This window comes from Coturnix japonica, chromosome 31 (genome assembly GCF_054131305.1).
Source record: "Coturnix japonica strain WE chromosome 31, WE-NBRP24, whole genome shotgun sequence".
NCBI lineage: Eukaryota > Metazoa > Chordata > Aves > Galliformes > Phasianidae > Coturnix > Coturnix japonica.
In genome coordinates this window covers 5344474-5359391 of record NC_140693.1, presented here as the reverse complement: position 1 = coordinate 5359391, position 14918 = coordinate 5344474, and the positions used below count along the sequence as shown (strand labels likewise).

Sequence of the window (14918 nt, the reverse complement as noted above, 5' to 3'; positions counted from 1 at the left end):
GTTCTTTGCCCTCTGGACCTTCTTTATGGCTCATCTACGTTGGTTTTGCTTTCTATTTTTGTCCATCTTTTATTCCTGATTCAGCCACTTTTCACAGTTATGCCCCACATAAATGTATGCATTGGTCCCAGTGATACCCAAGAAGTGATCTGGCAAAACTGGACCTTCTGGTACCATGTACTACCTTCCATCTCAGGAAGCAATGCGAAAGAGGTGCACCAGCATCCAGCAAGTATGGAAGCATTCCATACCCAACCACTACTGCTCTGTGTGAGTGTGCAGTCTCTGGGGGAGGGTGATGAGAATATATCCCCATCTTTATGCTTACTTTGGTTGGCTATCTATGCTATCTGAATAAGTAGAACTTGACAACCAGTTTTACCATTTGCTAAATCCTCAGTTCTCTTACAAACAGGCCTTTCAGGCCTCTTTCTGCTCTCTGATCTGCTTTCCTCCATCCCTTGAACAATCTAGCCTGTAGCATCTTTAGCCAGGGAAAGAGTCCGTTTGAATGACAAATCAATAACCCATCTTGTGACGAAACAAAGAAGTTTGCTCAGTCCCAGCTGAATCAGAGCATCAGCTAAATTCAGCAGATTTTCAGGGAGGGTTGACAGCAAGCTGGGCCTTGTTTCCTCACCTAGTAGCCAAAGTACTGAGGAAAGCGAGGATGGGCATTCATAACGAAGCACACCTCTCCAACAGTGAGATGGGGATTGAGGTTTCCATTAGTTTTCCTCTTGTTATCATTCCTCCACATCAGCATCCACTGACCTCAACCACCCCTCCCTCTTTCTCATCCTTTTATCTCTCCAGTCCTTTTATCTTCTGTCTTTAACTCAACCCCTCTCATCTTTCTAGAAATTCAAGCTACCCAATTTTTTTTCTCCATCTTCAGCCTTTTCTGCTTGCTTAATCCCTTTGAAATCTTTTGGCCCAAATTTCTATCCCCTAAACTTTGTCTGTTTAGAATGTCATACCTACTGCTTAGGGATCTCTGGGCCATGAGAAAAACTGGCTTGTTCCCTACTGTCCTCATCTCAATAGCTGGTTCCCCATTGTGCATCAGCATGTTTTCTTTCACAGGGGTTTAAAGGACACTATCTTTTGGGGCTGGCCCAGGCTAAAATTTCATCTGCAGGCACCAAATGTTTCATTCAGCTGTGTGGTTTGTCCTGTGCAGCCTCGAAGTAGTTTCTATTAGTATTCCAATGGAGAGCTCACTGATGGAATTAGTGGGAAACCAGACTGCCAATTTATTTATACCCAGCCTTAGGGCATAACCATTGTGCATGTGTAAAGCTGTTGAGATGCAGAGTATACTCTGCATGTGTGTGTGTATGTGTTGACTGGAAGTAAGTTTGCAGGGAAAAATATTGCCTCAAGGATTGAACAGTGCCCAAAAGTGACCGTACTGTGTGCCAAAGATCCCTTTTCTCTGAACGCAAGAGAAAAATGATGGCTCTGAAATCTGTTGTCTACTTGTGTTTATTAATATCTTTCAACTCCAGTTTAACTGCAGCTCTTGTTACCCTGGTGGAGAGAGAAAATTCTAATTTAACTTCTGGAGTCCTTCCACCTTCAACAATATCTGTGTTATGAAACTATCGCTGCCTTTGGCTTGTGGGGTTGTTTAAAGCATATGAGTAATGAATAACGAAGTTTTCCCATTACATTGTCTCTTAGCCTGTGATGTGTTTTTAGGTAAATTGAGAGACGTTGGAAGCATTTAGTTGTGAATATATAGTTGATGCATCAGTGCTGAATGCGAATGAACTCTTTTTCCGGTATAATTTCATCAACTTTCATTAGGAGAATTTTTATTGCCATTATCTTGGCCAAATGATAAATCACGGAATAGCTTTCTTATTTTTCCCCCTCCTTCCGTGTTTCCTATTACTGTGACACAGTGTCATTTAGGAGATGCAGATGAACACCTCACTGCCCTGTTATGATAAAAACAGTTTGGGCAGAGAACAAATGTACTGGTTTAACTAGACCAAGAGCTAATAGGTTGTGTTCATTTAATTCATCTGATTAGCCATGTTGAGTTCCTCTGGAATGTTTCTTCCCACCAAATCATATATACAGATACATCCAGATATTAGAGCATGGTGATGTCTCTTACCATACTGTCTGCTGTGGTATGAAAAAATGAGAAGAGATTAGCAAATAATGTCTAGTTCCATTATTCTTTATAACAGCCAGGAAACTATAAACCTGTTATCCTTTAACATTATGTCTTCAAAAGACATGCATGAGGGGGCCCAGGGGACCAGTGGGCATATTTGTATTGCGCAGCAATGTGTGTATTGAGCCAATGCTGATCCAGACTGGCACTTTCATGTTATGAAGAGCAGAAACTATGCAAAGATATGAGCTGATCATCAAAGAAGAATACCTTTGTTAGCATATCCATGAGGCTAAACTAATTAAGACTGATGATCTTGTCTGCAGCTTTCTGGTACAGTTTTCTGATTCAGACTTTGCTTAGATTTTGCTGGCTTGGAAGACTGCACTGCACTCCGCTTCTCATACAGATGCCTCCAGAGGAGGATGGAGCCATGTAGGATTGTGATGGGGAAAGATAGGGTCTCTGAGAGTTCAGGACATTGCAGAGGACCTGATGGCAGGTAGAACAGCTTCCTCCTGCATGGTAGTGGCAAACGGGTTACATATTGTCACTGTGAGTAGAAACAATCCAGCTTGACTGCTGTGGAGCTTCTTAACCAAAATCAAAAGTTCACCACTTCTCTTTCTTTATCTCTTGTAGAATTTCAAGAATTTCAAGCAAGGCAGGAGGGGCTGGTTTCTACCCAGAGCACCAGCTCTTGGCACTGCTGGCAGATATCATTAATGCTGTTAGTTTGATGCATCAGTTCTGTCAGCATCTTCACTTTAATGGTAGTCACCAATGCAGCTCCAGCTCCTGCCTCTGCTGAGAGCTGAGGAAGAAGAGGGAGAGCATTGTCTGAGTTGGAAAATAAAAGACTGCCTGTGTTTGAAGTGAATTAAATGTGTTAACTTGTAATGTTCTAGCTGAGGTTTCCAGCTGTTATTGCCGAGCTGTCTGTTCTCGAAGCAATATGGGTCCATCATAAAGCAGCTAACTTCAGAGCATGAGCACTTACTGTCTGAGGCTTCTCAGGTGTATTATACTTTTATTATTATTATTTCTCTGTTCATAGTTTCCTAAGGCCTCTTCATATCCTGAATAAAACCCTGGGGAATTGTAAGCCCACAGGCTGAGTTTTAGCACTGTCACTATTCGCATCTCCTGGATTGATAGGTATTTAGTGTGCTGCCTGGATCCTGGAAACAGGACCCTAAGATACACCCCAGGGAAAGCCCCAAGATGTTCCTTGTATTTTTTACCCCTGAGAGAATAATTCCTTTGCTGTGGAAGTGACTTATTTTTGCTCAGAAATGTCACCATTTCCACCTGCCAATTGTAACTGCCACACTAAAATGTCTTCTGAAGTAAAATAATGGAAGTGAGGAATCTATGTAGAGCTGCTAGGCCCTCGTTGTTTTGTATTAATGACCATTGGTTCCTCTAAGCCTCTTCATCTATTTTCTTCCCATTATTAATAATTACTATAGTTCATTGCACCTGGCTCTTACTTAGCAAAGCTTGCAGTGATTAGGATGGGAGAAGAAATGGTGTTAGAGATTTGCTGACTGCTTTAAAGATATTTAAGAGACTTTCTGAGAGCAGAAGTCAGATCTCCAGAGTCCTTTGTCTACGCCTGGCAGGGAGGCTCTGTTTTCTCATATTGTTTGTGTGCTCTTCTAGGCACGTCCTCTGCTTATCTAGCTGTCCAACCACTCAGTATATGTACAAGCTCAAAATAATGCATTATTTGTTCATTATTCATTATTATAATTACCTATTCATATTTATTCATATAGTTTGAGAAAACAAGCAGAATTTCAATGTGGTTACTATAGGAAAATGTGTTTGTTATCAGATAGGGCTGCTTTAATGTTAGATTTTATTTGTACATGCTGGACTTGCTGGAGTTGAAGTGAAGGCATTCGCCTTGTAAGACATTTTGTGGCCTCTAACAAACATGAACCAAAAAAAAGCATTACAAGGGAGCTGTAGATGGTCACTTGGGAAGCCTCTTTTTTCCATCCACCTCCATGCTGTTGGCTCCCAATTTCTCTCAGCTGTGCAGAAGATCCTAGAGAAATTATAAGTGCAACCTTACATAGGAAACATAAACAAATTAAAGAAGGCAAAACAAAACTAACTACTAAGAAACAGGAGACTGGAGCTCAGCCCCCTGTTATCAGTTACTGGTATATTATATATATATAATATATAATATATATAATATATGGGCTCTGTTACCTGTAAGATGTGCAGTAACAAACACCGAGTGAAGGGTCAAGAGCAGGCCATGCTGGTGTGGAGCACACACTGTGCTTGTGGCTGGTGCCAGGGCTGTGAGCACGGACTTATGGCAATTGCTAAGGAAACAGTCTTGGAAATGGGATTGGAGTTCTTGTCAGAAGGTTGGCTGCAGAAATGGTTTGTGCTTCAAAAGCACACGGGGCTGATACTGACAAAGGCTGCAATTGTTCAGCAATTGATTCAACCCCTGGTGTGATAGCATTAAGGAGTAACACATGATGTGATCACTAAATGCCAAAGATGAGGGATTTTGCAGTTTCTTTGGGTTATTTTCGGTGACTCTTTTGTGGTTTTGGAGGTTTTTTTTGGTCTCTTGCCATCTCACTGCTTGTGAGAAACTACCAGTAATTACACCGGATTACTCCTATGTAGGCCCTTGATGTGTTACTTTTTTGTTGGGTCTTTATTTTTTTAAGTAGTGAAAAAGCATGCACAGACAATTCAAAGTCAGGGCTCCTCCATGTGAGGATCCACAGCTTGAAGGAGTCCTCTTGGAAAGGTGATGTTGATAATCCCAGTCCTGTTTTTGCATTTCTTTGCCTGCACGTCCCTACTAGAGACATAGGCTTTTAATACACTGAGAAATTCCTCAGAGTTATTTGTTATTTTGCAATTACTTTGTAATTGATTTTCTTAAAAAGCAATTCATAACTTGTTAAAGATGTTCCCTCCTTCCCCTCTTCACTGTTTTTTCTCTAATCTCTGCCACTGTCCAGTATTTACAGTCATAAAACCTATTTGTTTCCCATTGCTTAGGGAGATGACGCTTCTAGAGAGAGAAAAAAGATGAGACCTAATGATTTGTAAGAGTGTATTTAGTCAGATCCTCTTGGGGTATGAGTCTAATTTGTACAGTGACAACTTCAGTGTAAGTAACCAGAGCAGTTACACTACTTGCCTCTGTTGCCTCTGTAAAATAGAAGCTATTTTAGAATAGATCCTGTAGAACAAATGCTATCATTGAATTCATGATTGACTGTATGGGAACCTGAATGAGGTGATACTGTAATACTAAGAGCTGTCCTTCTGAAAAACAGTCTCCCAACACCTGCGCTTTGTACACTCAGCAATGAAACTTCCTCCTTTTTTCCACCAGGGCCTGCAGCTGGGAACTCAAGAGCTGGAGGAGATGGGAAGCAAGTTTTGCCTTGCTCTGCTCATTCTGCACCTCAAATCCTTGCCCTGCAGCAAGAAGGTGATGGCTCAGGCAGCGCTACTCCTAGATCTGGAGGAAGAGATAACAATAACAGACCGGGCACAAAGGTCAGTGACAGTTTCCTTACAAATTTCATTTTCCTCTCAAAATATTACTTGAGCATATGGATGGCACTGTCTCAGTGAATTCATCAACAGGAAACTGAAGTTTCAGGTGATACTCTGTCCACCTCAGATCTCCTCTGTGGAGTCAATCTCCTACAGGGAAGATGTTCTCTAGGTGAAGGACTTTGATGGTATGATTTAGAAACAGTATGCCTGATTCTGCAAGGATTCGCACAGTCATTCCTCTTTTCCTCACAGCATTGTATCCTACAGACATATGAAGCATAGGTTTGTGATTTTTGGTGCGTGTGATGAAGTCATTATCCAAACAACCATATGGGAGGTGTTTTTTCCTAATTGCAAAATTCATTTCTTAGCTTCCTGTGTTCAATGGGATGTATGCAAGTGAGGTTGCCTCATATGTGGGGAATTTGGCCTGGGTAAAGGTCAGAATATGGGATGCTTCAGCTGTGATGAAGCAGAAATGTATGTGCTCTTTCTAAACCATGCTATTCCTAGTTCTACATGCAAGCACTTACTCTTGCAATATTGTTTTTCCAAGACAAATGGAGGAAAAAATAACTGAGTGATGTGATATGATTTGAAGTTCCCAGTGGGTTTGTTATCAAAGAGTGCTTCCAGCTTCATCAATGAAAAGCCAATTTTTTCTGTTGCAGAAATGCCCCCATAATTTACAGCAAACTTCCAGTCTTCCCCCTGCAGGAATACTTAACTGACATTCGCACCACCTGTTCCTCATGCCTGAAACCATTCTTACAAGCTTGTTCGTGGTTTTTAATGTTTATGGGGAACAATGAAAAAAAGAGAACTAAAATATAGAGACATTCCTTTTGTATAGCTGTGCTCACTTGTACATATGAACACATAAATGAAGCAATTAACATGTATCCTAAATGGTTTCAGTACTGGGGACAGCCATCCGAGAAATCGTTGGTGTCTCATTAGAGAGAGCTACTGAAGCCTGGCCAGGTGGATGAATTTGAGATATAAATCAGATTTTCCAATTCTGAATTAGAGCTGGAGGAGTTTTTGCATGAAAGTAACTTCAGGGAAGGAAAATATTGAACTCTGACTTGTCCCAGACACTGAAAATAAGCCATCTGGTCATACCAACTCCATGAGCACTTTCTCTCATTTGTGTGGTTTTCCATTACCTTTTTCTTTGGTTGGTTTCATGTTAGTGAGCATTCATTTCATTTTTCCTGATGTTGTGTGGGCGATGAACCTTTACCAATATAGCAGCTCTCTAATGACAAATACTTTTAAAGAAGTTAAGAATTAAAGAAAAATCCCTTACCTTGTACAGCTCCCATGCCATTCCATATCTGTTTGTGGTGGTCAAAAGCAAAGCGCTCTGTCCCTTCAAGGTTCTGTGTCATCTGGGGATGGGATGTCACTGCTGAAGGCAGTGTGATGGTTACTTGTTCATTTTCACTCCAATGGGTGGAATTGCAGATTTATGGAGTTCTGATGGGTTAGGTGCAATTAGTTGGCATTTGTAGTACAAGTAAACATTACATTGTTTGCTCCTGTCTAAAGATTTGCCATATTACAGGAGCTTTTTGCAAAAGATCAGGAAAAGGGAGATGTGGGGACCAAGGGGCTTGGCTTGTAAGTGTATTCTATTTTATGATAAATAATTCATTGAAAAGGATTGTGCAGCTTATTGATTCTGATTCAGAAAATTAATATTTTGCTTCTGGGTTTCTTTGAGTCTCGCCAAGAGAACTGCATAATTTGATTTTAGAGGGAATAAGAGGCCTAAAGCAACCAAAGGAAGAATGCAGAATAAAGAGAGCACACTGCTATGGGCAGGAGAGCAGCTGTATCCAGGCCTCTCCCCCAGCTCAGACTTTGAAATAAAATAATGCATAGACTATGAAATAAAAAACTGATTATCCATCAGAACTGGAGGTTGCAGTGTGGGGTTCCACTCGGTCTAATCTTACTCTGTAAAGATGAAATCCAGTCTTTCTCCATTTAGGTAGCACAGGGAGCTCAGCAGAGTCTTTCTGCTTACTGGTGGTGTGTCACTACATCAATGGTAATTATAGTCTACTTTTGCCAAGACTAGAGCTGTCTTTCATGGTTTAAGGAGCAGGAAGTGTTTATAGCTTAGAACCAGTGCTGTTGTCTTCTGTAGTTACCACAAAAAACACTTGAACACTTTCTATGCTTTCCTCTTGTGAGGATGGAAATAACCCAAATTATTTTTGTACCTTTGCCAAAGCAGAGTTGAACTCGGGGCCTGCAGGTGCTACACAGGAGCGACCTAAATGGTTACACTGTGGGATGTCTTTCTTGTGTGCTTTACACTGTGAGCAGAGGTGGTTTAAACACCTTGCAGGCAATCCCTTTTCCAGACCTCTGTACTGTGTAATGAATAGTGGGTGTTTAAGTGGGAGCCAATGGGTCTGACTGCAGCTTAAGTTTGTTTTTGGTAGAGCGTGTTGCAGAAGACTGTCTTGACTGACTTTCTCACGTAGAGAAAGATACACATATGGATGTTTCCTATCAGAGCAGGATTAACAGTGTCAGAAGAAAACGATGACTGTCACTCGACCTTGATGAAAATACGATCTTTATTTAGTTGATAAGGTTCTGTTTTGCAGAAAACATGCTGAAATTGCTCTGACCACTCCAGCTGTGATCAGTGAGATTAATTGCACAGTGCTTATGTTCAATACATCTATCTAATTTTCTAAATGTGCATTTCTGAGTGCCCGTCTCTATAGTACTCCGGGTGACAGGTCAAGCCATGGAAAGAGAAGTTAATCCAGTACTGGACAGATCTGACTTCCAGGTGATATGTCTCATGGCAAAGGTACATAGATCACAAGCCAGAGGTCTTTTATGTTACGAAACTCCTACGGTTCATGTTCTGCATTTGTGTCTTTTTTTTTGTCATGGTGTCTGGTGTGCGTGGCATTGACTTGGCATCTCAGCATCTCCCTCCAACAGCGAACATTTTCACCTGTCAACGTTTATAACTGGATGTGTCTTTTAATTTTCCTCTTAGAGCTCTCTCTGCTCAGGGCATTTTGCAGCCTTACTTTTCCGCTACTGCTGTGAGGAGGATGAAGGAGCAGGCTGGACACTGGCTACTTCTCTAGAATAAACTATTTGCTCTGTCAGAGTCAGTGAGCGGTAGATCGAAGCAAGGTAATAGCTACTGGGGAAATGACTGGTCTAATGGAGGCATCTTGTGTGAATGGGGGATTTCTCCCACCTGATTTCATAGTGTTCAGTGTACAGTCTCCAGTGAGCCGAAGAAAGGTGTGCTAAACCTTTAGTGGTCCTAACAAAATGTATTTTGGAACACAGGCAAGAATTCCTTCTTGACCTCAGTCTAGCACATACAGTATATGAAGTCATTCAGGAGCATTAACTGTGTAGTAAGTTCCCAGCAGAGGCAGGGTAACAAAGTAGCTATATCTGAAAATAAGCAAAAAGGGAGTTGAATTTTTGTCTCTGGGGCTACATTACTAATAGAACAGTAGAGTATTTCCCCCAGAACCTGGAAATCCTTGGAGAACATGAAATTCACATAACAACTCTTCATCTCTGGTTCTCTAAGGGCAGCTGTCTTAAAGACCAACCGGTAACTACTGAGATTATTGCCATGAGATGCAGTGAGATCATAGGATTCTGGATTACCTGAAAGTGCTTGACTGTGTGGAAATAGTTTAACTCTGAAATCTCTACAGTACACTGCAAGTTCCTTACTCAGATATTCTCTCTCCACAAAAACCTCCTATTTACTTCCTACTCAATGCTCTACTCAATGCTGTACCTTTCTAAAACTGGGGAAAGTCTAGTAAGGGGACTTTTGTTTTAGCTCTGTTTAAATGGTATGTAAATGATGTGCTAGCAGAGTCCTGGAACCAGTACTCCAAAGGTTGTTGGTACCTAATATATTGCTTCCCATGATTATTAGTTGAAGACAAAAACAAGTGATTCTTTAAATATTTCCAAAAAGAATATCATCCAGAGAACATCCTGCAAACTTCAGAAGCATAGATGCATCTGGGGATGGAACAAACTCTTGATCATCCTAATACAATTCTCATAACTGCCTGTCTAGTGGTTAAATTGTTCAAGGTATCAGCCAGCTTTTAGTTAGCATCCTGTGCCCCTGGGGCATTTCTCCTTAACTCTCACACTTGTTTAGGTGCCGTCACCCTCATATTGCACAAGACCTACTAAAGAACTTAGTAGTTTGTGGGTTTTTCTTTTCAGAAACTTTTTATAGGTGTTTTTCTGCATCAAAAGGCTATTCCTCTACCAGCAGGCCAGTTTTAAGGACCATTCTGCCAAGTCAAATGTCAAATATGTGGAGGGTTAACTGCATTTTGCAGCCATCTTCTGAAAAACAAGGTAATGTATCAGTTGATTGTAGAGGCATTTTACTCTCTTATCTCACAAAGATACAGTGCTGTAGATGTTGGCCTCACAACTCTGCTTTTGCTCAAGAAGAGCCACTAATTCTTGTATTTCCAGCCATGTCTTGCAGTCAGTTCAGGCATTCGGAAGCTGTCTTCTGGGAAAACAAAATGACAGCATGTACTTCAGACATCATGTTTTTTGATAATAAGTTTCATGCCTCATTTGCTATGAAACAATTGGGTTTTAAGTCAGTGCTGCCCAGGTAACTTCACATTTTTCATGACCACAAAGAGGATGAGAAGTGACTGCTCACTAAGAGCAGGTTTCAGAAAGCATTACCTTGTTAAGGGTGTTTTCCCCTTTTTCCTCATGTTTTGAACGGATGGCACTTCTGTTCATTCTCTTTTTGCATTTGTGCCTTTGAGTGTTTTGCAAACACTGCAGCAGTTGTAGCCCTTTGTTTGGGAGGTGTTTCTTACATACTGAGGCAGACCCTTGCAAAGTCATTAAGTGTTTTCTGCTGACTCAGATATTATTCATCTCTTGTGTTTCTTTATCATTTCTTATGTTTCTTGAACAGAGATAAATTTCTCTCCTCCCCAGATGGTAAATATACCTTACTGTGATATTAATCAGAAGCAGAATGTTTAATCACTACCATGGCCCTTTGTCCAGGTGCAATCTATTCATCTTCCATACAGTGAGCAGTTAAAATGGTCAGTGAGTGGATGGCAAATCCAATAATATACAAGAAGGATTTGTAGATCATTTGGAACTGTGCTTGCTCTTCTCCTATACTTCATTGATGCACCATCACAATCCTACATAGTATTGAACTGTTGGATTTCCCATCTCTTCTCTGTAATGCATCCTCGCCTGATTATGGCTGTGCAAGCAATTCTGCTCATCTTTTAAGCTATGTGGCCAAAATGCCATTCAGATCAAAATAGAGTGAAGCAGACCCAAAGGTGGGAAGTTCAAAGAGCAAAAGAACAAAGAAGGAACGAGGCGTGTTGGTTTCAATTCATGCATCTTTAACACATATTTAAACAGCAGAATTACGACATGATAGTTCTGTGCAGTGATGGCAAATGGCTCCCTTGCTTCCTGGTTTGTGTCTTCCTCTGCTTACAGGTGAATGTGGGTTTCATTTGTTGTTACAGTTTTTTGTTTGTTCGTTTAAATTATATGAACTGGAACTAATTTTGGCTGAAGTGTTTGAGTGCAAGACAGTGCTTCACCCTCCCAAATGCCCCATCTCCTCATGGTTCCAACAGGCTGAGTACCTGATCCACTGGGGCAGTCTGTACGGTTGGACTCTGGGGAGTCCTCTGACACATGCATGGAGATGAAAGGGCTCTTTCATCATTTTGTGAATCTAATTCCCTGGAAAACATCAGCAGGAATCATCTGGTAGTTTTGATTCAGATTTCTGTTTGATTGAACGTTCATTTTTCTTTAAGTAAAGATTTGGAACATTTTTAACCTTGATCATCTGTAGACATTAAATATCTTGGGGCAGCTTTCAGAAGGAGAGGTTATTTATTGATTCCATTTTTTAGCTTGGTCACAGGTTATGTAGCTGTTAGAGGAATTTGAAGTTTCTACTGCTTTGTGAACATCTATGAATGTGATATTCCTGTGTTTGGATGCCTGAGCAAAAAGGGCATGGTGATGGTGATAGCTTATTAGGTAAATCCAAGTTTCGTGTTTGCCATACTGTGTCATGTTAGTGGTGTAGAACATGGAGCAAAAGGAGCTGCTAATGTATTTCATATAACTCTTCAAGGGCAACGCCTAACTTTTAACAGTAAAGGAGTGTGTCAGCTATGAGAGCAGCTGCAGAGTTCTGGGGTAGACTCACATTACTGTAAGGAGTCAGAATCAGTTTATGACTACCAGGAGGTATTGCTTAAATACATATATACTCTACAGTGCTCTTTCATACAGATGCTGCAAAAGGGGAGTATCTTCTTTCTGTCCAGGGTCTGACGTAAAACCTTGATGTGCCTGCTCATGAGAGGAAACACCTCCAACTTTGGATTTAGATCTATTACTGGATTCAGATTTTACTCTCAGTACATATATATTGATAATTGTGTTTTGTAAATAAGAACATGAACTTTCTTCCATCCCTCCCTCCCTTCATCCTTCTCATCCAGCACTCTTCAGCGTCTCTCCTTTGTTAGTGTGAGAATACAAGCCCAATGAATTCTGTGGAGGTTCAGCCGAGCAATGCAGTCTATAATTAATGTATTTGGTATTCAGAAGGCTTTTATGTAGCTGTGCACAGGTGAGCCACTGTAATTCAGCAACTTTTCATTAACACTTTCTGGAGCTGTCCCTGTTTTCTTCCTATTGATTTTTATTATTATTATGAAATAACCTTGGGAGCCACACAGATCTTGTTGACTGTTACCAAATACCAGTCCAAGCCTATCTCAGGCTGGGAACAATTATTCATGCTTACTTCAGAGGTAATTCATTTATCATTTAATAGCTAATAATAGCAATTTAAACAGCAGTAGGAAGGGATGAGATGAAAAGAGCAAATGGCAGAAAAAGGAATCACAGAAGGACTGCATGCTATCATATCGAAGGTTATTCAAATTACTGTACACGTACAGATCTGACTGGAGTACCGATAATGAACTTGTATATATCCAGCAGAACAAATGGGCTCTGCATTGCCCTTTCTGTGAGGCACATTGCTACTGCCTGGTATTAGACATTTTCGTATTGATTAGGAGCATCTGTATTTCTGTGGTACAGTCCTTTTCCCTTAAAATCGTACTTGAAATGTGGAAGTCATTGGGTCCCTTCACATGCTGGGATAAAAATTTACTTCTAAAGCAATCAACATTAATTTATGAAGTTATGAAATATCTCCCAAAAGACTGGATTATGAGGGATATGCACTTCCGTCTGAGGTGATCTTTATAGACCAGGATAGTGCTGACACTGGAACGGGATAGAGTCTTTCCTAGAAGTCACAAAGGATAATGAGAGGATTGATATGTTTAGACTTACAGTCATTTTGAATGCAGCCAGATGAGACAATTTTGGGTTGACCATGGATCAGGTGTTTAAGAGGCAGTGTTAGGACACTCCATATAACATTATTGCAGAGCTAGGTGGTGAAGGCTTTACCACACATCAGTCCTGCACAGCATTGATGGCGGCAGGGTTACGTGTGCTGCTACTGTTTAAAACATTAGTGTTTAAAATGGATGTCTTCTGTCGTGGGCAAAATATGATAGAAGGAGCTGCATCCTCAGTGAAACCATCAGTGGGATCCACGTTTTCCTCAGGTCAGAATTTTATATGTATTTAAGTTTCTCAGGCAATAAGAGCAAAGGAAAGCATTGCGGTTCTGATACAGTGATGCTCATCAGCACACTGTGTCCCCATCTCTCTGTTCTTTCTCTGCAGAGGGAACACATGAGATTTGTGCTTTCGAGGCAAACAGCTTATTGCAGGTTTTGGTCTGATGCCCAGCCTGCAAATGAGAGTCTGACCAGGCCACTTGTACTGTGGTGACAGTATACAGCTGCTATCTAGGAGCATATCAAAAATCTTAGCAAGACAAATGAGAGACTGAACAGTTATAGGGATAGAAAAAGACAGATAAATTCATAATTAAAGCTGTCGAGTTGCAGTAAAAGGAACATTTAACTTGGAACGAAAGTGGGTGGGCGAACAAAGTGTCGTATTTGGAGGTGAAAGTTGGCACTTGAACAGCATTTTTAAAGTACTCCAAAGCCACCTCCACTGACATCTCAGCTCTATTGTATATTCTGTCAGAGGCTCTGGCTGTGCAGTGTATTGTGGCTGTGACTCATGCGCAGCCCCTGCTGCTTGCTGCCATATGAGATATTAGAGAGACAGACATGGCAGGAGTATTGTGTGAGACTGAGGTAAATACGTGCAGGTTGGTGTTTTTAGACCCAGCACACACATGTACATGGACATATATGCATAGAGGCATAAACATGTAAGCCAGCTGCTGTAGCCTGTGGCGATTCATTATATCGTCTCAGAAACAGTGGGGGTTTATTAAGATGTATAAGCTAAATGAGATATTAGCAGGAAGAATTTGTGAGAATTTGGCTGGAGCTGGGCCTGCAAAGATGTGATGATAAGATCATGTGATGTTAATACTTCATACGGATCTTCACAGAGGGTTGGAACTTGATGATCCTTGAGGTCCCTTTCAACCTGAGTATGGTTCTGTGAATACTTAACATCTGAAGAACACACACACACAAAAATAAAGCCTAAAATCTCAAATCCAATTCCCATGAATACTGGGGGAGTTCACTCACAAGATGAAGACCTGTGCCATTTTGGCCACGGCCAGTCTGTAGATAACAGTAGTTCAGGCTGAGCAAAGACAACATGCCAAGCACTGGCCACCACCAGAGCAGGAAGGAGAAGCAGGGTCTGTACACTGTAAGAGGATAGAAGAAAAAACAGCTGTTTCCAGCTATTAGAGCGTGTTCTTTCCATGTTTCTCCCCTGATGCAGTCGGAGTCCCTCGCTGAATATGTCTCTCAATCCTGCATCCATTTCTTCTTGGTAAAACTTGTGTTTTTCGGATGGATGTGAAGCTAATTTCTGGAAGGATGAGTTTCATTTTTAAAGTAACAGAAGCAGGCTTTGCGTGGTTACGCTTTCAAGTACATCCTTAACCATTTAAAAGTGCATTACCAGCAGTGTTATTTATGGTATCTTATTACCTGTTAAACTATAATGGCTTCCTATTAAGCATTAACAATTAGTTACTACCTTAAATCCCTCTTTCAAAAAAGAGTTAGAGGAATTGGAGCTT

The 14918-nt window shown here is 40.9% G+C and overlaps 1 protein-coding gene and 1 long non-coding RNA gene across 2 annotated transcripts in view; one reads left to right on the top strand and one right to left on the bottom strand.

The window, feature by feature from the left end:
* Nucleotides 1-7076, top strand: part of LOC146755688 (cytosolic carboxypeptidase 4-like) — a 43068-nt gene extending 35992 nt beyond the window's left edge. The window contains exon 4 of the mRNA XM_085525324.1: nucleotides 5517-7076. Within this exon, the coding sequence (XP_085381450.1) occupies nucleotides 5517-5735 (219 nt within the window). The 3' untranslated portion in view covers nucleotides 5736-7076. The remainder of the gene's footprint in view (nucleotides 1-5516) is intronic.
* On the bottom strand, nucleotides 2670-5406 carry LOC146755689 (uncharacterized). The gene is made up of 3 exons (XR_014937947.1): nucleotides 4358-5406; nucleotides 4096-4187; nucleotides 2670-2945 (listed from the first exon to the last, which is right to left on the bottom strand). It is a non-coding gene; the product is annotated as an uncharacterized LOC146755689 (long non-coding RNA).
* Nucleotides 7077-14918: the final 7842 nt, after the last annotated feature.